At 44.6% G+C, this 23289-nt stretch overlaps 1 protein-coding gene across 2 annotated transcripts in view; it reads right to left on the bottom strand.

Moving 5' to 3' along the window:
* The window catches only part of SFXN5 (sideroflexin 5), a 122221-nt gene that overhangs the window by 90864 nt on the left and 8068 nt on the right, over window positions 1–23289 (bottom strand). For both annotated transcript variants that reach the window (XM_055312684.1, XM_055312683.1), the window contains exons 2-3: window positions 20669–20737; window positions 7810–7887 (exon numbers count right to left, since the gene is read on the bottom strand). In XM_055312684.1, the coding sequence (XP_055168659.1) occupies window positions 7810–7887; window positions 20669–20737 (147 nt within the window). The remainder of the gene's footprint in view (window positions 1–7809; window positions 7888–20668; window positions 20738–23289) is intronic.

Below are 23289 nucleotides of genomic sequence, written 5' to 3'. Positions count from 1 at the left end.
GAGAAGGATGGGCGCCTCAGGAAACAGAGTGGTACAGGGTAGGAAGGTGTGTGTGTTGGCAGTGAGAAGGAAGAGACAGGTAGTCAGGGTAGTTGTCCTTCAGGTAACACTAGAGGAAATACTTGAAGGAGAGAGAGTCACGCAGATATCTGGTGGGAGATTAATCTGACGCCAGAACAGCCAGTGCAAAGGCCCTGAGGCAAAAGTGGTCCTGCTCCACATATTTAAGAGACAGCAAAGGAGGCCAGTGTGACTGGAGTGGACTGAATAAGGGGAGAGGTGTAGAAAACAAGATCACAGAGAAACTGGGTTTTTGCAGGCTGTGCTAAGGACTGTGGCTTTTACTGAGTGGAAAGCAGGGACACGATGCAGCTTCCTGAGCAGTGGTTCTTACGGGGGTTGATTTTGCACCCAGGGGACATTCAGCGATGTTTGGTTGTCACAACTTGGGAGGGGTTGCCACTGGCATCTAATTGGTAGGAGCCAGGGCTGGTGCTAAACATCCTAGTGCACAGAACAGCCCCCACAACAAAGAATTACCTGGCCCCAGATGCCAACAGCACCAAGGCTGAGAGACCCTGGAACCAAGGAGCAAGTAAAATAGTGTATGTGTTCACAGATCACTCTGGGTGCTGTCCTGGAAATGCCACAGGGGGACCCAGGTGGAATAGGGAGAGCACCAGGAGGCCACCACAGTGGCCCAGCCCAGAGATGCATCTGGAGTGCCCAGTACAACACCCAGTTCATCCTGCAAATGCTTCAGCTAGGATCGGTCACTTGACAGGCCTAATGATAAGGGTCAAACTGTGGCCAGCCAGAGGGTGGACTCCTGACCAGGATCCCGGAAGTCTGAGGCGAAGGGTCAGGGTAAGGAAAGGGAGAAGGGAGGTGTCAGTCAAGGCTGCCCTTCAGCTAGCTTCTGACAAACCTGCTGACACCCAGAGAAGATTTGGGGTGCAAGTATTTTTAATTCCCTGGTATTTTCTCTGCTATTTTCAGCAAAGCCCAAACACAGCTGACCCCATTTCCACTGTGCCTGAGGAAGAGACTTGCAGGATCTCTTACATCAGCTGCCCTTTCTCTTTGGTAGGTTGCTGGCAGACTCCACCTTTCATGGGGCCCCTGGGTGGCCAATAGGTTATGCTGGGTATAGAGTTGGCACTTAATAAGGTGAGCCAGTCCCCAGCCCCTGGGGGTTGTGAAATGATGGGCAAGAACAACCACTCAGAAGCCAACAGGGGCTCCCAGGGACTGGCCCACCTCACTCCTGCTAACTCCAGTAGCTTCCAAGCTGGTTTCCCTAATAGCACTTACCCTCCCCAGCCATATGGCACTCAGACTGATGCTACCCCAGTACATATTCAGGTTACTCCCTTGCTCAAGAGCTGCCCATAGCTTCCCTTTGCCCCAACACATCTAGCAACTCTACTGGAGTTTCAAAAACTTTTGCAATCTGAAACTTCCCAACTGCCTCTCTAGCTTCCTCTCTCTGGTCTCATCTTCTCTCCCTGCTCCTTTCCCTCCCCTGATCCCATCTCTCTCTCTCTCTGCTCCACTCCACTTCTCTCTCGGGGCCCATTCATTGTGGTGGGTTTCTGTCTACACTCTACACCAACCACTTGTGTCCCCTCCCTGAGGCCTTCCTCACCCCCTGCATTCTCAAGATTCTCTCCCCCCCTGGACTCCTACCTGCCTCCACATGAACTTCACACAGACTAGCCTCCAGCCTTGTCTCTAGCGCCCGCTTCTATGTGGTCACTTCACCTGTGCTGGGAGCTGGCTGTGTGAGGGCAGGACTAGGGTGTGCTCACCTTCTGCTCAGGCCCACCTCCCAGAGCACTTACTATATCCAGGATGCTCAGCAGATGCCTGGAGCCTGCTCTCACTGTGTGAACTGCACAGGTGTGCATGGGCTGCAGACCTTCACAAATGCTAACCTCCTCTGCCTGCCATGTTTACACACATGAGTTCACTCCACAGAGTATCCCCTTTCCTTCCAAATCCACCTTCAAGTTCTAGGTGAAAGGTTGGCATTGGATCTAGCCGGCTATGGGACCTTGGGTAAGAAATGTAACCTCTTGGGATGCTTGGGTGGCTCAGTGATAGAGCATCTCCCTTTGGCCCAGGTCATGATCCTGGGGTCCTGGGATCGAGTCCTGTATCAGGATCTCTGCAGGGAGCCTGCTTCTCCCTCGGCCTATGTCTCTGCTTCTCTCTGTCTCTCATGAATAAAATAAATAAAATCTAAAAAAAAAAAAAAAGAAATGTAACCTCTCTGAGATTCAGTTTTCTTGCCTGTAAAATGGGGTTAATACAGGCACCTACCAAATAGGTTCCTGTGAATATCAACTGAAATATGTGTAAAGTGCTAAGACTTGGTGTAATGCCTGGCACTTGGTAAACACCAAGTGAGTGGTGGCCCATTAGCACAAGGGAATCTTTCACCTTTAACCTCACCCATCTCCATGCATAACAAACTACTGCAACAACACCCTGGCATATAAAGTGAGCACAGCAGAGACCATATCTAGAAATCTAGTCCAGCTGCCTATACTTACACTTTTGCTCTCATCTATGGCTTTGTTGTTTAACTGATAGCTCCAGTCTTTATCAGGGCTCCTCACATATCAAATTTCTACTTGTCAAGCCCAAAGGGTAAATTATGTTTACTTTTATTTTATCCTAAGGATGAGTTTTTGCACTGCTATAGCAACATCTTAATGAGTTAACAGTCTCTGGTGGAGAGATATAAGCTACCCACTAACAGAAGACCAAATAGAGGCCATCAGGTATGAACAATCCACTTGTGTATACCCACTGGTGAGATGTCATAACCAGAGGCCAGGTTAGATAACACACTGGTACGCAGGTTACCCAGGGCTGCCCATGACATCAAGACAGGTCTGCAGGCAATAGCAGGTAGCCAGGGGCTTCTGATCCACATGCCTGAAAAAGGATGTCAGAGCAGGCACAGAGCCCAGGGCAGATGAAGCTGTCCAGACTGAGATCACGAGCTACCCTGGGCCTGGATATAACTTGTGAGCAGGGCTGCCTGGACCAGGAATAGGGGACTATCCTTAACTCCAGATTGCTGAGGCTTCCCCAAACCCTGGGCTTATATATCATCACCCACTCACTCAATTCCTGTCTATGAGGCCAGAGGGTGTGTGGCTTGTAGATGGGGATCAGGGAGGGAAGCACTGTAAGAGCTGCCATAGAGCCCAATCCCTGATGCCCCGGAGAGCCAGGAGGACCAGAAAGGGAAGGAGAGGGAGGATCTGCTTAGTAAAGGGGCCGAGCAGCAGGCTCCCACCTAGAACAATGTGCTACCCTGCCACCAGATAGACACTACAGGCATCATCACCATGAGCCAGAATTGGGAAGTAGAACTAGCACCAAGATCCCCCCAACCACCCCTCCTCCCAGCTCCCTGGAGGCACATGGGGGCTTTTAGGACAGAAAACAAAAGAGGCCCCAGGAAACAGGACAAGCAATCTGAGGCTACTGAAGGAAATAAGGGGGAAATACATGGCCACATTCCCCAAACTCTGGATGCTGGAGGGAGTCCCAAGAGGCCACCTCAGCCAGACAGAGATTGGGTTGGGAGCTGACAGAGGGCAAGGAAGGTTTGGGGGGCTGAACTCACCTCTGATGGGTCCAAGAGGAACTGCAAAGGTCTGAGGACTACTCTAGCCTAAAGAGGAGCATGTCAGGTCATGCTACCCAGGCTCCTCAGTGCCTGTGCCAGAGGGAAGTACTGTGCTCAGGGATGATTTGGTCATGGCCTGTCCTTCCTAATGGCAGCACAGATGCCTGAAGATAGACCTGCCTAGCCATCACTGCCTCATCTCCCATCACCCCCCAGGGCCCTGCACAAGGATGTCTGGCCAAGGTGCTCCAATCAGCTCACACATTTGCCCTCCTTTCATGTGGCCAGGCTGCAACTGAGCACATTCATCTAGAATTCCCCTGGAGGAGCTTGCTATCTCTGCTCATGATGTGCTTCCTCACCTGGATGGCTCCTACACAGTGCTTCTCCTGGCCAGCCCCTTCTCATTCCTCAAATCCCAGCCAAGAAATCCCTTCTAGACAGTTTGTGCACATTACTCCTTCCTCTGCTCTCCCATAGTATTGTGGCTATTCATAATTGTTCCCTAGATTCTGGGGGTCCGTGAAACAAGATCCTCATCTACTTTTTTCCTTGTTCTCTCCCCCAGGATCCAGCACCACAACTGTCCTGCAGGTGCTCCATAAAGACATATTAAATGAACTGGGTTGGGGATAGCTGATGACTAAAGCCACCTACCCCAGGAACATCTAACCAGTGTGTCATGGGCAGCCCAGAGCCTCAGCATGGGCTTCACACCTAAAGGTGTTAGAAAGCAGAGTTAATGCCTCATAAAGTTACCAAAAGAATGGAAAAGGAGACAACAGCAGAGGAGGGATAGCAATATGTTTTTGAATGGAAAACAAGTTTTAGTAACTGATCCAGTAGAGAGGAAGTAACCACCCCCTCAATGCCTGCAGAGTGCATGCTTAAGGAGACAGTCCATTGCCCTCAAAACACCAGCAAAACTCAGGACTTGGAGAGACCAGGTACCATAGGAAAAAAAGGCTAATCATAAGCTAAACACAGGGAATTGGTTAAAAGTCTATCCTCAAAGTAATAAGATCCCAAGACCTTCACCATACAGCAAGGTGACTCTTTAAAAAAAAAAAAAAGATTTTATTTATTTATTCATGAGAGACACAGAGAGGCAGAGACATAGGCAGAGGGAGAGGTAGGCTCCCTGCAGGGAGCCTGATGCAGGACTTGATCCCAGGACCCCAGGATCATACCTGAGCCAAAGGCAGGTGCTCAACCACTGAGCCACCCAGGTGCCCCACAAGATGACTCTTAACCACCATCACCTGTGTTCCCCAGATGCTGGAGGCTCATCAGCCTTCTGGAGAAACTGAATCCAAGTGATCCCAGACTTGGGAACATCCACACAGGATGTTTGGGAGGATGGGATTGGGTGAAATTCAAAGTAGGGAAATTAATTAAAGTCTGCAAAGCAACTATTGGGAATCCAGCCTCCTTCCCCTACTTGGCTTCCAGAATGCAGAGAGATGAGATGGTTACTGTATTTGCAAACAGGAAAAGAATTCTATTAAGAAGAATTTTAAAAAGAATCAAAGAGCTCTTAGAAATTAAAATTATAGTAGCTGAAGTTAAAATCTCAATCGATATGTTGAAAATAAACTCAAGGACATTTCCTGCAAAGCCACAGAGAAGGACAAAGTGATGGAAGAGAAAAAAATATAAGTGTCAATCTAGGATGTCAAATATTTGACAAATAGGAGTCCCAGAATAAGAGGAAATTATCAAAGAAACAGTATAAGAAAATTTGCCAGAATTGAGAGTAGGAGTCTTCAGATTGAAAGGAGTTGCCAGGGATCCCTGGGTGGCGCAGCGATTTAGCGCCTGCCTTTAGCCCAGGGCGCGATCCTGGAGACCCAGGATTGAATCCCACGTCAGGCTCCCGGTGCATGGGGCCTGCTTCTCCCTCTGCCTATGTCTCTGCCTCTCTCTCTGTGTGTGTGTGTGACTATCATAAATAAATAAAAATTTAAAAAAAAAATGAAAGGAGTTGCCAGGAACCCAAAATAATAAATTTTAAGAGAAGGCATTGTGGAATTTCAAAAATAAATATAATAGAAAACATACTAAACATTTCCAAAGAGGGAAAATGAGTTACTTACAAAGAATCAGAAATTAAATATATCAGATTTCCAATAGCTGACAATGAGAATACATTTTCCAATACTGAGAAGACAGTAAAACAAGGTCTTCAAAATTCTGAAAGAAAATGTCTGTAAGCCTAGGATTTTCTTCTCAGCCAAACTGTCAGTTAAGACTAAGTGTAGGGGCACTTGGGTAGCTCAGTTGGTTGGAATCTGGCTCTTGATTTCTGCCCAGGTCCTATCAGGGTCATGGGATCAAGCCCCACATTGGGCTCTGTGTTTGGCATGGAACCTGCTTAATATTCTCTCTTTACCCCAACCCACCCACCAACAAAAAGCCTTAAAAAAAAAAAAAAAAAGACAATGCAGAATTACAATTTTCAGACTTAAAAGAACTCAAAATTTTCTTCCCACAGGGACACCTGGGTGGCTCAGCTATTGAGCATTCGCCTTTGGCTCAGGGCATGATCCTGGGGTTCCAGGATCAAGTCCTGCATCAGGCTCCCCACAGGGAGGCTGCTTCTCCCTCTGCTATGTCTCTGTCTCTCTCTGTGTCTCTCATGAATAAACAAATAAATCTTAAAAAAAATTCCTTTACATTTACTTTTTTTTAGAAAGCTACTGAAAGAGGTATTCCACCAAAATGAAAGTGTACACCAACAGGAAGACCTAGAGCTGGAGGAGGGAAAATTTCAAGGGGGGAAAAAATGGAACTGAAGGACAGGGGTCTTCAGATTGAAAGGAGGCACTAAAAGTATCAAAATGCTGCTAGGATGTAGTAAGAGGTCAAGAAGGTATAAAGAAAACCATGCCAATGTGAAAAACTCAGGGAATCATTAATTCCAGGTAAAATATAAAATTAAACAAGAGAGAAAACAAAAAACAGTAAATCCTATTTATATCATTGTGAATACTGAATATCCACAAACCCTCAAATCCATGACAACTATTTTGGGAGAGTGATGAGGATGGGGAGAGACATGTGGTTTTTTATGGGGGTAAATAACAAGAGAGCTGAATCCAGCTGAATACAAAAGAACAAGTTGAAAAATAGGACTATAGGTAAGCATATTAGTTTGTCATAGATTCCTATCAGGAGAAATAACTAAAAGTATTTGTTTCTAGAGAAAAGGAATGGGAATTGAAGGGGGATGGGAGCAGCATACTATTTTTCCTTCTGGTATTTTAGTACTATTTGACTTTTTGAACTATGCACATATATTACTTTGTTTTGGAGGTTTTTTTTTTTTTTAAGCCTTTATTTATTTGAGAGAGACAGAGTGAGCAAGAGAGCACAGCAGGGGAAGTGACAGAGAGAGAGGGAGAAACCCACCGTGGGGCTCCATCCCAGGACCCTGAGATCATGACCTGAGCTGAAGGCAGATGCTAAACTGACTGAGCCACCAGGTGCCCCTGCATACATATTACTTTGAAATAAAAAGTGTGAAATTAATTTTTAAGATTTTGAAAAAGAAAAACTTTGACATGTTAACCGTGTGTCCCTATAATCATTAAAGTAGCCCTATAGTGCATCCCTCTACCTTTCCTCCAGCCCAAAAACAACCATTAACATATCACTTAGCTCTAGTTCAAAGTCCTAACTGATATTTTAAAAAAGAAAATCAGTGTCCTAGCCTAATCCCCACCATACTCCCTTGTCTTTCCCATCCTTATCCTGAACTTTTGAGTAGTGGTATGCTAGTAAATGTTTAAAAATTAGTTCTTTTGGGAAGAAAGTCCTGGTTTATAGCATTTGCCAATTTCCATGGTGTAAAATACTTCCACATGGCTGATTTCAAGCTACCACTCTGACATCACTGAATGTGAGTTGAGAATATATATACATATCAGCTCCAGGAAATTATGGCATTTGCGCCTCTCTTGCCTTATCAGCATCCATGCTTCCCATGAGGCTCAGGGTATGAGGGAGAGTTCAAAGTCTCCTCCAAAAAGCTGGAAGTCCACACGGCTATGTAGTAGCAGTAGAAGTGGATAATGAAGGAAAGAGAGTGGTTCTGGCTACAGGGAAGGGGATGTAGCTTTGCCACCTTCCTCCCCACCCCCTACCTCCAGCAGAATTACCTGTTCATTGGTGACACCTGGGTGCAGGGTCCCATGCTTATAGTCCTCCAGCAGCTGCACAGCTTCTCTGAGACGTCTCTACAGGAGAAAGAAAAAATACATTGAGGGGCACAGATCCAAGACTCCTGCAACTCTCTCCTTTGCAAACAATAAGGAAGGATACAATTTAAGTGTCCTTCCATGGGGAAATGGCTACATGACAGTGTTCTGATAATACCATGGAACATTATTAGGCAGTTTAAAAAGTGAAGTAGATCTGTATGTGATTCCATCTCCAACATATTTTTTTGAGTGAGAAAATGAATTGCAGAGCCGTACGATGCCATTCATTATACCAAACAAACAAAGCCCACACACACATAGAAAACAATATTTTCTATGAGAATATTTATATGTGTAAATCCACCAAAAAAGCTCTAGAAGGAGACCCACCAAACTAGTGACAGGAGTTACATTGGGGTAGGAGGAACAGCTCCAGATTTGACAAGGGGTGTCAGGAGGAAATTTAATCTTAATTGTAATATTGAAAGTTTTTATAAAGATAACATATTTATGTAATACTCATATAATTTCTTTTCAACATTTTTAAAACACTAGCAGAGATTTACATAGTAAAGTGCATATGGCTATAGTAACTGGTGTGGAAAGAGAGAGAAAAAAAAGGCTAGAATTGTATCATCTGTAAAATCTTTTTTTTTTTTTTTCCATGAGAGACACAGAGAAAGGCAGAGACACAGGCAGAGGGAGAAGCAGGCTCCATGCAGGGAGCCTGATTCAGGACTCGATCCTAGGACCCCAGGATCATGCCCTGGGCCAAAGGCAGGCGCTAAATCGCTGAGCCACCCAGGGATCCCCTCATCTGTAAAATCTTAAAAGCTAAAGAGACAGCAAGGCAATAGAAGGCAGCCTTTGTCCACCAAAATATTTGTATAAGAATTATTCATAGCTTCACTACTCAAAAAGCCCCAAATTGCAAACAATCCAAATGTTAATATTAGAATGCACAGGTAAATTATAGTATACGTACACAATGGAAATTACACAACAATTTAAAAAGCAAACTACAAATACAGTTTACAACATGGATGAATCTCTCAGACAGAATGTGGCAAAACATATTTTCCAGAGACGGACGCTCTAATATCTTCCATGCCCCATTCTCTTCTAGAACCTTCCCACACCCCCATCAAGAAGTAGAGTCCATGTGTCCTCCTGCTGATCCTGGGCAGAGTACAGCTGAAGTGAGGCTATGTGACCTCTGAGGCTGTGTCATAAAAATGCCCTGCACTTCCACCTTGTTCTCTTGGGATAGTCACTTGGAACTCAGCCATCATATTGTGAGGAAGGCCAAACTGCATATGAAGAGACTCACCTGGACAGGTTTGAGGCCCTGGCTCATGGCTACAACTGAGCAGCAACTCACCCACCGTGCAAGTGATCCATTTTGAAATGGACTTTCCAGTCCCCCATCAAACTGCCCTAGCAGATGCTACACAGAATAGCAATGGGCCAACCCTTCCAAGCCCTGCTCAAACTGAAGATCACTGAGCAAAGGAACGGAGTATTGTTTTAAGCCACTACAATTTGTTATACGGCAATGAAAGGCTGATACACATAATGAAGTCTGATGCCAAAGAGTATGTATAGATTTAAAAAACAGGCAAGCTAATCTAACTAACCTGGTGTAGGTCATGACAGTGTTACTTTTGTGAGGGGGCAGGGTGCTGATTTGGAAAATACATGAGGGAACCCTTCAAGGTAATGGAAATGTTCAATGTCTTCATCTGAGTGGTGGTTACGTGGGTATAAACAAAAGTCAGGGACACCTGGGTGGATCTGTGGTTGAAGGCCTGCCTTTGACTCAGGGTATGATCCCAATGTCCTGGGATCGAGTCCCGCATCAGGCTCACTGCATGGAGCCTGCTTCTCCCTCTGCCTGTGTCTCTGCCTCTCTCTGTGTGTGTCTCTCATAAATAAATAAATAAAATCTTAAAAAAAAAAACAAACCAGAAGTCAAAATGTATTAAGCCATTAACTTAGGATTTGTGCATTTTACCATATGCAGGCTATACCTCAAAAAATTAACAAGAAACAGAGAACAGTCATAGAAGCCAGCCTATGTCAAGGTTAGACAAGGGACTCAGACATCAGGGTTGTCCAGAATGGGCAAAGAAACCCAGTGAAGCTGCCGCGTCCCCATGATCTCTTCCTTTTTTTTGTTCCCCTTTTAGTAGAAGGACAAGGCTAGCTGAAGATGGAAATGCAAAGACCTCAACAGAAGCCCCTTGGTCTGACTGCAGGATGCAGCACCAGGAAGGGCATCCAGTGGGGCAGCCAGGGTGTTTGCTGAGCCAGCTGATGAACAGTCCGGTAGGATGGGAAATGAACAGCCACTTCCTGTACTGCAAGAGCAGGACTCACTGCCAGTCCAGACCAGCCAGCCAGACCAGCTGACCCATCAGGCCTGTCTGTGAAGTACCTGTGACCAACACTGGTCTAATCCAGGGCATCAAGGAGCAGGGAAACTTCTCACGTAGGAGCAGCCTGAGGGCTGGGAAGTACTGCCCCTCCCCTTTCAAATGTATGCATATCAACTCCAAAATTCCAGAGTCTCTCCCCAGAATCTCTTTCTAAATTGGAAATAGCTTGGTGGGATATTTGTGTGTGTTGTGGGGGGCGCGCAAGGGGGGTGATGTAAAGAGGGCACTTAACCCATGCCGTTTAGAGAAAATGTCGGAAAAAAATAGATAAGCACAAAAGGTAATTTTAAATCACTCATAAACACACCACTGAGTTAACTACCGCAAAAGTGAGGATGGTTTAAAAAGACTGAGGATGATTTTCCTTCCGGATTTAATGCATTTGTTTTTCAACAAAATGGGATCATGTTGATTGTTTGTTTTAACTTGGGTAAGGTCACATGGCTCAAAAGTGAAAAGTTTAGTGTTTGTACCCAGAATTTAGTCAGACTCTTGCTGGGTGCCCCCCACCCCTCTGCAAGCCTCCTGGGACGAGGCAAGCTCCCCACCCCAGGCCAGCTTCCTCCCACGCTGCAGCCTCTGCCACGGGACAATGAATGCTCTACTTTCCAGCGCTGAATGGTGAATGGCCGCATGTTCTCATTATTTTCCCACTCCAGGGATTCTCCCGAGTTCCTATAACAACCTGGCCAAACTCCATCTCATTTGACACAGTCATCAAAGGGAGGCCTCCTGCCACAAGAATGAGTTCCAAAGAGCTCTGATCTTGGCATGGGTTGAGGGAGAACTAAATCCAAAGTTCCTGAAGACAAGTCTGAGAAATTAGGACTGGAAGAAGCTAGAACGTGCTTTTCTGTTGCTCTGCCATCCCAATGCTCAGCCAGGCCCCTCTGTCAGAAGCTGAGGGGCTGGGGCTCAGGTCCCCTGTGGGGCAGCCAAAGCCCCAGGACACACTTGCTTTAAGAGCTCGCCCCAGCCTCACTGTTCTCAGGGCTGGGCTCTTCATGGCAGAGAATGGGGACATTACTGGGGAGCCCTGAGGAATGGGAGGAGGGTTTTCCCTGCTTTAAACCCTCCTCTCACCCCCATGCCTTGTGATGCTTGAAAGAGGAGCCCTGGGCACTTGAGGGCTGGGGAAAGCTGGAGGTCTGTGGCCGGGTGAACTTTGCAGGAAGTCTTTTCAACTAGGAACAAAGAGGCAGCCAGGCCCTGAATGCAAAGGCAGCTAGGAGCTAGGAGCCGATGAAAGGCTGCAGGCCCTTCTCTAGAGCCCTGGGCCAGGGGAAGGGTTGGCCCAGGTTGCTTCTCAGACTCCCTCATTGCTCACCTGCCAGAGTGTCACCTTGAGGTTGTCTACTTGTATTTGATAGGGGCATGGTCTCCAGAAGGTCCTTCTGGAAACACTGGCACCTGGAAGGTCTGCTCCAGGGCAGAGAATTTGAACAGAGGAGAAATCTGGATCCAAGGGTCCTGCCCCAAAGTCCTGAGAGGTAGGAGGAAGCAGAGGGGCAGGCATGGGGTGTTAGGGCGGTGGTCAGAGAGAGCAGGACACAAAAAGGAAAGCTGGGGAAAGAGTCATCAAAAACAAAACTAATCTTTTTTGTGGGGAGAGGGGCACCATAGCCCACCCTCAAACTAAATTCAGACCGTATGGAATCCCTGCTTGGCTAAGAGAGGATGTCAAAATGATATAAAAATGTATTATAATAATATTTAATACATTAAATACATGTTGGCAGTGATAGCACCTGACAGGATGAGTAGCACTCACCCCCACTTCCGGTAAAGGGACCATTCCCTGTCTGGGTGGTGCCTGCAGGTTCCCACCTCCTGACCTGGTTCATACTGTTCACTTTATCAGGACCCTCTTGCTCCCCAACAGTCTATGACCATCCCCATCTATCCTTCCAGGCTCAGTGCCATCTTCTCCATGAATCTTCCAGAAATGTTCTCCTTTGCCTCTGCATAGTCAGAGTGCATTTATTTGGTTTGCATCTCTCTGAGGTTCTCAACCACTTAAGCACCTGTGTGTCTCCGTTATCTGACAGAGATTGTGCAGTGCAGTGACGGGGGTGCTGGTTTCAGGTACATCTGCGGATCCACAGGACCCATTCACCCCTGTCCATTCTTATATGGGGCTATGCATAAGAGAGATTTAACAAAAATGAGTCATTGAGGCTGCTGGGGGAGAGGTGAAGGCTATGGTCAGGGTTAGGAATCCAGGTTCCAAAGCCACAGACCAAAGTAGCTCGATGGTGATGCTCGTTTGACAGAATCCCAGAATTACAAGAGACCATGCCCTATTCACATAGGATATGGATAAGAACATCCCTTTGTATGCATCTATCATAGAACCATCTAGGCCACCCCCTCTCTGAAATAATTGGGGCCAGAAAAAGGAAGGGCATTTCCATTCCCAGGGTCACAGAGGGGCAGGCAGAAGGCAACCTAGAAACCCCAAATCCCCTCAGTCCCAATTCTGGGCCATTTCCACAAAACATCAGCATGGAAGACCTTCTTGTTCTCGTAACAGTAATAGAAAGAAGGGTGGTCTCCCAGTGATTTCACAGCAATGCCTACATCCCCCAGAGCTAGGGGGGCAGGGCACCTCTGGTAAGAAATGGAAGGGCCTTCTTTACTCTCATTCAAAGCCAGGCCCAGCCTGACACAGAGAAACAAGCATTCAAACATGGGCACTTCAGGCAAAGGGGAGACTTTGGGAATCTCAATGCTTGCAGAACTTTAAAAGAATAAAAATAAAAAAGGCAGCATCAGGGGCTGGGGGGAATGAACTGACAATGGTGAGTGCGTGAGAGAATGAAGCAGGGATGGCTGATGGAAGGCAGGGGGAGGGGAGGGCAGCAGCTGATGTCACATCATGCCTTGATTGCTCAGTACCTGTTCTCACCTGGGTCAGTCTTGCACCTGCCCAAGGCAGAACCATCATTCTCACCTTGGCCACAATGATGGCCTGAACCATTTTTATTGTGGCTCTAAATGCTAGGACTTGGGGCATCATTCACTTGGGGATGATGATTTATAGGCAGATAGAGTCTCAAGCCCTTCTCTTGTCTTCCCTTAGCCTTCCCAAGCCCCTTCTTGTTTCCTCTTGGCAGTCCTGGGACCCACAGGGTTAAACATCTGTGCTGAGATTGGTCCTTGGCTCCCCATGGCCCCAGGCACCCTCAGGGAGGCCCAAGGGAAGGGGAAACCAGGGGCACCTGGGGAAAGGCTCTGCTTTCCTGTGGCTGACCTGTGGTCACTTTCAGGTGACCCATGGGAGGTAAACAGATATAATTCTGGCAGCATCATAGAAGGTCCAACCCTTTAGAAAATAAATCTGTCCGGTTAGCTCAAAAACTTTAGAAACAATCAGCCCTCCAGCCTGGGTAGCCTACTCTGGGGAATTTTTTTTTTTTTTTAAGATTTTATTTATTTATTTTGAGAGAGAGAAAGAAAGCAAGCTGAGCAGGGAGTCTGAGGTGGGTCGTGATCCTGGGACTCCAGGATTCTGACCTGAGTGAGCCAAAGACAGACACTTAACCCATGGAGCCACCCAGGCACCCCTGGGGAATTTATTCTAGAAAATAAATGTAGCAGAAGTGAAAAGTGATAGGTCCAAGACTATTTTTCTTGGAAAAGCAAAAGATAGGAAGCCACCTATGTGTTAGATCTAAGCATCTAAGAGGACAGTTATATAGACTTTAAATTTTGATTTTTAAAAAGTATAAGGGGGCGCCTGGGTTCCAGAGTCCGTTAAGCATCCAGGCTCATGGTTTTGGCTCAGGTCATGATCTCAGGGTCCAGGGATAGAGCTCCACATCTGGCTCCGTGCTTAGCGAGGAGTCTTCCTAGGGATTCTCGCTCCCTTTCCCTCTCCCTCTGCCCCTCCTGCTCGTGCTCTCTCTCTTTCACTCTCTAAAATAAATAAATAAATCTTTTTTAAAAATAAAAAATAAGTAAAAAATTAAAAATTATGAAGACTTGGAAATTAATGAAAAAAAGCAAGTAAGAAATGTTCAGGGTAATAAATAGGCCAAAAAATGCTTACAGATACGCAAGAGCTTGAAATGTATAAAGGTACTGACATTTGGCTATTTCTTAATTAAAAATTCCATTAAAGATTTTAAAATTAGAATATCGATGCTGTCTAGAAGGCATTTAAATGGACATCCTCAAAGAGATTAAGAGTACATTTATCATGATGAACACTGAGTAATGTATATAATTGTTGAATTGTTATATTGCACAACTGAAACTAATGCTGTATATTAACTATACTGAAATTCTTTTAAAGTGTAGAGAAACATTATAATTAAAAAGTATTTAGTTGAAGGGCACCTGGGTGGCTCAGTTGGTTAAGCATCTCTTTTTTTTTTTTAATAAGATTTCATTTATTTATTCATGAGAGATAGAGAGAGAGAGAGAGAGAGAGAGAGAGAGAGAGAGAGAGGCAGAGACACAGGCAGAGGGAGAAGCAGGCTCCATGCAGGGAGCCTGATGTGGGACTTGATCCCAGGTCTCCAGGATCAGGCCCTGGGCTGAAGAAGGCTGCACTAAATCGCTGAGCCACCCGGGCTGCCTAGCATCTGACTCTTGATTTCAGCTCAGGTCTTGATCTCAGGGCATGAGTTTAAGCCCCACGTTGAGCTCCATGCCCAGCATGGAGCCTACTTAAAAAAAAAAAAAATTAGTTGATGAAAAATTTAAAAATAAAAATAAATAAATGGACATCATCACTCACTATTATTGAGATTATAAACTGATATGATCTTGCTACAGGTTGGCATAATCTACAGGGCAATTTGGCAATATATATCAAAAGCCTTAAAATGTCTTATGTTCAGAAATTCTACTTCCAGGAATTTATGCAAAGAAAATAAAAAGGAATATGGGGAGATTTACATACATGGATATTTATTGTAATATTATTTATAATGGCAAAAGACTTAAACCACCCAAGTGGGTCACAATAGAGAAAATTATTAAGTACTTTACAGAATAATCACATAATGGATTACTAGGTCGTTATTAGATATATTTTGAAATAACATTTAATAACAAGGAAAAATGCTCATGATATGCTACATGGAAAAAAGAGTGTATATCATGCATACATATATGTTATGCAAACATATATATCATATGATTCTCTGTACATATTCTATATAAAGAGTATATACACACACACACACACATATTATATAAATCATCCTAATTTTGCAAATATGCATACAGCAAAATGTCAATGGTGACAATTTCTGGCAGGTGGGATTATGAGTTGTTTTTATTTTCTTCTTTAGCCTTTCATGTATTCCAGTATTTAGGGATTACTGCAAGAATCATATCACATCAGAAGGCACATAATGTCAGATTTTTTCACCAGTGATGCTAAGTTTGGCCACCTGGCTAAAGTGGTGTCCTCTGAGCTCTTTACTGTAAAGGTAACTTGTCCTCTTTGCTAACTCCTCTTCAGAGTGAGACTTACTTGAGAGCATACGCATATCCCATTTCCCTACAACTCGTTGCTCTATGCAAGTAGCATCCACTGATGATTCTGGTCAGAGGCAGTGAGTTCATTGAGCGTTACACGATGGTTCTTTCCTTCTACATTTATCAGCTAACATTCTTCGATGAAGACCAGCTTTCCTCTCCCACACTTTTAGTATTATAAAAGTTAGTAATTATTAGTATTACTACAGATTCATGGACTTCTCCTCCTCCTCCTTCATGTTATTGTTATTATTGACTTGCAGAATTATTATTATTACTATTATGATTATTTAGTGTGTTATAACCACTGTTTTCATTCTTCTTAATGTTCAAACTTCCCCAAATGTCACGAGGGGGGGTCCCTTCAAGCCAGTTCCTGTGTCTCCATCATTTCATGAGCTCCCTTCTACTTTCTGTAGCAGCTCTCCCTGTCCCAGATGTGGATTTGGCCACCTCTCCAAGAAGCTTCAGTTTCTTTTAGTAGGTAGTGGTATTTAGAAACCAAGATCTGAGTGCTAAATGTGTTCACTGTTACCAGGTACCATTGCTTCTATGCCCTTTCAATGAGCAGAGCCAGGAAACTGGGAAATTATAAACATAAATGTGTGTGTGTGTGTGTGTGTGCCACGAGTTCATATTCCACACTTCCAATTCAATATAATATCATGTAATCCTTTGTCCTTTCCCCTCCTCCGGATCTATATCCTCCTAATTTCATGGTGAGAACCCTAGTTTCCAACATCAATATAATTATTTATCTAGTCTATCCTACACTGAGTTCATGTTATTAACACTAATATTCCAGTTAGTTTTCCCTGACCTTCAGGATGATAATCTGTCAACCATTCATTCCCTTAAATAATTATTGAATTTAGAAGAGCAAATTCCTTTCATCTTCAGCCCATAATTAAAAGTAACTTTGATGTCAGCTGGTACAACCTTGCCCTTAGAGATCTAGATCTAATTCCATGACCTAGGTGCAAAGCCAAAGCTGGGGCTGATCCTGTACACACTGCACCACGATAGGAGACTCACAGCTCCTCAAGATCCATCCCTAAATAGTCTACTCTTGCAGAAATTTCAAGAACCAAGCAGACTTTACTGTCAACTTCCCAGGAATGATGGTGGAGGGGAGAATGGTACAACACATCAACAACTTTCACCACCCAGTAGGCATGACCAGTCTCAAGATAGCCCCAGTCACAGGCCTCTCAGCTCATCCCAGATGCTTGCTCTCCTTCCCACTGTTTCTCCCTCTCCTTCCTTCTCTCTCCTCTCTTGGCAGAATCGAAAACCACAATTCTTCCCCCTCTGTCAAGCAGACCAACCTCTTCTTCTGACGCCTTGCTCAAGACGTTCTTATGACAAAGACAGCCTTCTTCCTAAGAGAAATTATGGTGAATAAAATTTCCTATGCCTCATTACACATACAAGGGTTGGAATCTTTTTAAAGCTTGGTCAATTATAAGTGACAAATTGCTGCAAAAGTCTCTCAAGATGTGTCTATCCATCGACTCAGCAAATGCCTTTCAGAACCAGGTCACCAGATGGCTCAAGCTGCCCAGGATCTTTCTATCTCAAGAATCTCCAGTTTCCTGAACCACCTTTTCATGTCTCCACAAACCTATCCCCCTCACGGGAAAACAGGTCTGTCCAGATCTCTTCCAGCTGGGTGCCTGCCACGCCACACTCCCTCCCAGAACACCAGCCAAGGACCCTGAGAGAGAAACAGTGCTCTGTAGACACTAATCATGGTCTATGGACTGAGCCCAGCAGAAGGGGAACCTGGCCCTCCTGGAAGTGCCACAGTTCATGGGGGACAGCCTCAGGTAACTCCTCTCTTTGCTTCTAATTTCTCATTGCTTCCCTGTAGATGGTCTTACTAAGCAACCTGCCTGGGCAAGAACCAGTGAGTAATGGACCTTCCAGAGTTTTTAGGCTTTGATGATGACCTATGGACAAAAACTTTCCAAAAGACCAGCATGTAGTGCTGGAAACAGTCCCCGACCAGGGAGCAAGGGGATGGTGGGTGTGAGTCTTTCTGAGAAGCCTAACCAAATCTTTGATGAGGGGAGGGGACGTGTGAAATTTGAAAAATATTTCAAAATTAAAGTTGTACTGTTTATTTTCTGGCCAGTAAATAGTTAAGTTGCTTTGTCATGTCAATTGCTGATAGGAGAAACAAGTCAAAAAGGGCTTAGTGATATACAAGAATATTGGGGCCATTCAAAATGCAAGAAAGATGTGGCACAAGGAGAAGAAGAAATGAAATGGTCTGGGAATGAGAAGAGGGTGGATTGGAGAGGAAGGAGAATATAGGCCCCTGGCACAGCTGGCATACCGCCCTATAGCTGTCCAACCATCCTCAAAACCCCTGCCTACTTGTAGTAATCTGGGGAGCCTGAAGTACCTCCTGACCTTCTGTCTTTCTCCACCATTTCTCACCGTGCCTCAAACACACCCTTAGCACCTATTCTTTGAGCTAAGCACTGGCCTCTGTGGTCTTTTCCATCAAACAGGTGGCATTTTTGTTGGGATTTATGTTACAACTGTATCTAGTTTTGCACCATTCCAGAGCTTTCTAAAAAGACACATAACCTAGGCTAGGTAAGTAGTTTCTCTAGCTTGGTGCTTTTCCAAACTTTTATATAGTCACATTGATGACTCCTTAGGAGAATCCAGACAGAGCTCAGAGTACAGCAGCCTTGACCTTAAAAGGGGCAGGTAAAGTCAGTCAGTAAAGTACCTGAGCCCTTTGTCCATGCTGAGTTCCAGTAGGAAACCACATATCAGGGTAATTCCCGCCTTTCACATTACTGGGCTACTCTCCCAGGCCCCATTGGGATTGTTCTAGGCCCAGGTGCCCAGAAGGCCTTGTGCTGCTTTCTATCATGACTTTTACCTCCCAGAGGGATCCACTCCTGGGCTGAGGCAAGCCAGTGCTCAATACAGAGAAGATGTGCGGAGAAGTGCTGCCAACACAGTAAGCCAACTCAAAGGCTCAATGTCTTTCCTTGGGATATGTGGGGACCCAGCATGAGAGCTCAGGCCCTCTGCCAGCTGAGTAATCTTGGAATTGTTACCCGACCAGCATGCAAACTGGTTAAGAATAAGGGTTCTGGAAGTAGGCTTACCTGGATCATACACTGGCTCCACCATTAGCCAGCACCATGTGTGTGTGATTTAACTTCTGTTTCCTTATCTGTAAAATGGAACTTAGAATAATATTCACCAGGATGCCTGGGTGGCTCAGTGGTTGAACGTCTTCCTTCGCCTCAGGGTGTGATCCTGGAGTCCCGGAATTGAGTCCCACATGGGGCTCCCTGCATGGAGCCTGCTTCTCCTCCCTCTGCCTATGTCTCTGCCTCTCTCTCTCTTTCTGTGTCTCTCATGAATAAATAATTAAAATCTTTTTTAAAAAAAGAAGAATATCTACTTTGTAGGGTTGCTTTGAGTTAATCTTGATGAGCTAATGCATGTAAAACACTTGCAAACCTGCCTTGCTCACAGTAAGTGCTTAACAAATATTTGCTCAAGTGCTCAAAAATATTTCACATATTTTATATGTGCATGCACTGCTATACACATACAAAACCTATAAAGACATACTTCTTATGAAGGCTGAAACAAATCTGGCAATAAATTTAAATTTGACAATTCCACATGTTGGTAAGGATATAGAGCAACTGGAACATTGCAGATGTAGGGCCACTCTCAACAATGGTTTGACAGCTTCCTATGAAGTTAAATGTACATTTACCACGGTTACCATATGAGCTAGCAGTCCATTTCTAGTTATTTACTCAAAAGAATTTTTTCTTTTCTTTTTCTTTTCTTTCTTTCTTTCTTTTTTTTTTTTTTGCTGCAGACATTGGTTGTTTATTGTTTTAGTCCAAACATATTCAAAATGGAAACTCAACAAAAAAAAAAAAAAAAGGAAACTCAAAGAATACTTTTCTACCAGAAACAATTAAACTAGATTCTACTAAGATATAATGCTTAACACATTACAGCAATAAAGATGGTAATCCATTGTCTTCTATACCTACTAAAACCAAGATGGTAAAGCCAATTTGGTTGCAATAGTGTCACAAAGATAGAATATTACCATCAAACAAAAATAAAATAAAATATGTCCACACAAAGAATGCTCACAGTATTTTATTTATAATAGCCCCAAACTGGAAACAGCTTCGGTGTTCGTCAACAAGTAGATGGATGAACAAATTCTACAACGTCCTTTAAACAGAATACGACTCAGCAATCAGAGGTCACCAACTATTGATACATGCAGCCACATGGATGAATCTCAAAAGCATCATGCTAAGGAAAAGAAGCCAGATGTACAAAGCTACATACTGTAGGATTCCATTTATATGACATTTAAAATAGGAAAATGGTAGGGACAGAAAACAGATGAGTGGTTGCCAGAGGCTGGCAGGAGCTGGGGAGAGCAACTTTATAAATGAGCGTGAGCGAACATCATAGGGTGATGGAAGTGTCTACAGTCTCATAGTGGTGGCAGATACATGACTATGTCTGTCAAAACTCAGAATGGTGCACATACAAAAGGTAAACTATGCCTTAAGAAACCTAACATTAGCTGCAAGAGGAGAGAATTGGGTACTGAGAGTATATAAAGGATACTTTTCATTCCACTGTAACACACCTGTACCATCTGAACTTTGTAATGAGTGTGTCGTTCATGTACTGGGTAACAACTTTATTAGAGTTTGGAAATAATAATGATGCTGTATATCTACTTTGAAGGGATGTTGTAAGATGCAAATGGAATGAGACAATGTGTATAAAGTATACACAGAGATGACCCATGGATCTTCTACAGTGACAAAGGGCCTCCGCTGAGAGTGACACCCATGACTTACCTCAGTGACAAAGAGCGTGCGAGGATCGATGATATCCAAGAAGTGCCTGAGGCGACCATAGAACGATGTCTAGAGAAGGGGTGGGAGAGGAAAGTAGATCAGCTGCCGTCAACCATCCTCCAGACCCTAAGGACCACACCCCAGAGCTTACCCTTACCATTGGGGTCCCACAGCCCCCAGGACTCCCCACTGATGACTGCCAGTGAAGCCTCACTTCTTAGTGACTTGAAGACGGCTTTCCAAGGTCTGAAGGCTTTCTAAAGTCATCTCATACAGACCATTAAGACACTGGATGACTGTCCCAGGTCCTCTTCAAAAGGTCTCCCATTTTCTCCCTTCTTCTCCCAAATCCCTGAGATTCGCTCTAAGCCTTCTCCAGTTCCCAAGCACTAGTAAACACACAGGCTGAAGGTGAGGTCTGGGCCCAGCCCTCTCCAGTCTTCCCAGGGTACCAGAGCCTCCCTACCTTGCTCTGGACCTCTCAAGTGATGCAAGTTCCCTCTCCAAGATGCAGCCTAGGCTCCGTCCCCAGAGAAAGCTCCCCACAGGTAAAACTCAAGCATGACAGTACCCAGCTCACAGCCTTCAAGCTCTCCTTTACCCATAGGCCTGGAGCTGCTATGAAGCTCAGGACAGGGGCCTGCTTGCCCTGGCCTCGCCCCAGAGCAGGGGCCCCTGAAAAGGAGGGCTTTGTGCAAAGCAGGCCACAGGCATTAGCCCACAATGAAAGGAAACCAAGCAACGAGTAACCTTACTACTGGGCCCTCTTCCCATAGGGAAAAAGCCAAGCTCAAGGGGGTAAGAAGATGCCAAGCTGGAGGACAAAGGGCTTGCTGCAAACACTGGGGGTTCATGCCTCACTACACTCCAGGCTCTGCCCCAAATCCTCCCTGGAACCCCACAGCTCTCTCAGCACCATCCTCTGCTTGGTGAAGGAAGCAGAAGCCTCTACACTCCCTCCCTTCCCTTGCTCATTAGGACACCAGACCCTACAGCCAACTTCTGCTGCTTTCTCTTCCCAATAAAAATCCTGCAATAGTCCTCTGTGCATACCACGCCCCATGCTGCCTCCAGTCTCTCCTCACCCCTTGCATGGAGCACCCAACCTCTCCACCCCCTACCTCCACATTCACAGACCAGATCAAGCCTTGGCACTAGTCCTTAACTACAACAGTTGCTGCTCTAACCTCTTATAACTCAAATGGCCTAAACCATTTCCCCACTTATACACAATGCTCACACTGCCATCCTAGCAAAATTTCCCCCTAAATATTTAGTCTAAGGAAACAACCAGAGATGTTCAAAGGTGTGGTCAGATGTACATGCTGACAATGCTCACCACTGCATTCTTTATAAAGATGGATGGTTCAGTAAGTAATGGTCCATTCATACAATTGATCACTATGAAGCCACCTAAAATCATATTTTCAGAATTTATGACATGAGAAAATGATTATGGTTTCATGAAATGCATACAACTAGAGTAATTCCAATTTAAAAAACAAGGAGATAAATAGAGCTAGATGGACAGTATGTGAATAGCAAAGACACAGAATGACATCCAGACCCTGTTCTATTAGAATGAATCGAGGGGTCCTTAGAGAAGTGACAGACTCCAGAGCTGGGGAAGAGAAGAGACAAGATGAAACTGTTTCATCTTGGTGTCCCAGAAAGTAATGAAACTGCCAGCCCACAGAATGATGGGGACATGTTAAAAGGACAAAAGAGGAGCAGATGGACATTATGTGGCTCTGGATGTGACACGTGGGAACTTCATGGTGTCACTCAAATAGTATTCTGGAGGGACTGCATCTAATCATGAGTAGACATCTGGCCAACCCAAATTGAGGAACATTCCATAAAATAACCAGCCTTGTTCATCAAATATGTCAATGTCATGAAGACAAAAACTGAGGAATTGGTCCCCATGAAAGGAAACTGAAGAGAAAGACAACTAAATGTAATATGTGATTCTGGTCTGCATCATGGGAAGATACTCTCAAGGACATTACTGAGACAATGGACAAAATTGGAATAGGGATCGTTGATTAATAAAAGTGTTCTATCAATATTAGATTTCTGAATGTCATAACTATACTTGAGGTTATTCCTAGACACCAAATGTTTGTACCCCTCCCCAAATTCACATGTTCACAAATGAACACCCAATGTGATGGTATTTCAAGGTGGAGCCTCTTGGAAGCAGTTAGATGAGGGCAGAGCTCTCACAAATGATATTAGTGCCCTTGTAAAAGAGACCCCAGAAGGCCCCCTGGTCCCTGTCACCATGTAAGAACACAGAAGATTGCTGTCTGTGACATAAGAATCAAGCCGTCACCAGACAATGAATCTGCTAGTGCCTTGAACTTAGACTTCCCCACCATTGTGAGAAACTCGTTTCTGTTGTTTATAAGCCACCTAGTCTATGGTATTTTTTCAAAGATTTTTTTGTTATTTATTTGTTCATGAGAGACACACAAAGAGAGGCAGAGGCAGAGGCAGACAGAGAAGCAGGTTCCTCAGGGATAACAGGAATAGGGGTGATTTTTATTTCTTTTTAAAATGAAGAAAGAATCAGCATTCTGTATAATATACAGAATATTCTATTTTTAAAAATATAT

Source organism: Nyctereutes procyonoides, unplaced genomic scaffold (genome assembly GCF_905146905.1).
Source record: "Nyctereutes procyonoides isolate TBG_1078 unplaced genomic scaffold, NYPRO_anot_genome, whole genome shotgun sequence".
In the NCBI taxonomy this organism is placed as follows: domain Eukaryota; kingdom Metazoa; phylum Chordata; class Mammalia; order Carnivora; family Canidae; genus Nyctereutes; species Nyctereutes procyonoides.
This window is presented reverse-complemented; position numbering and strand designations above follow the sequence as displayed.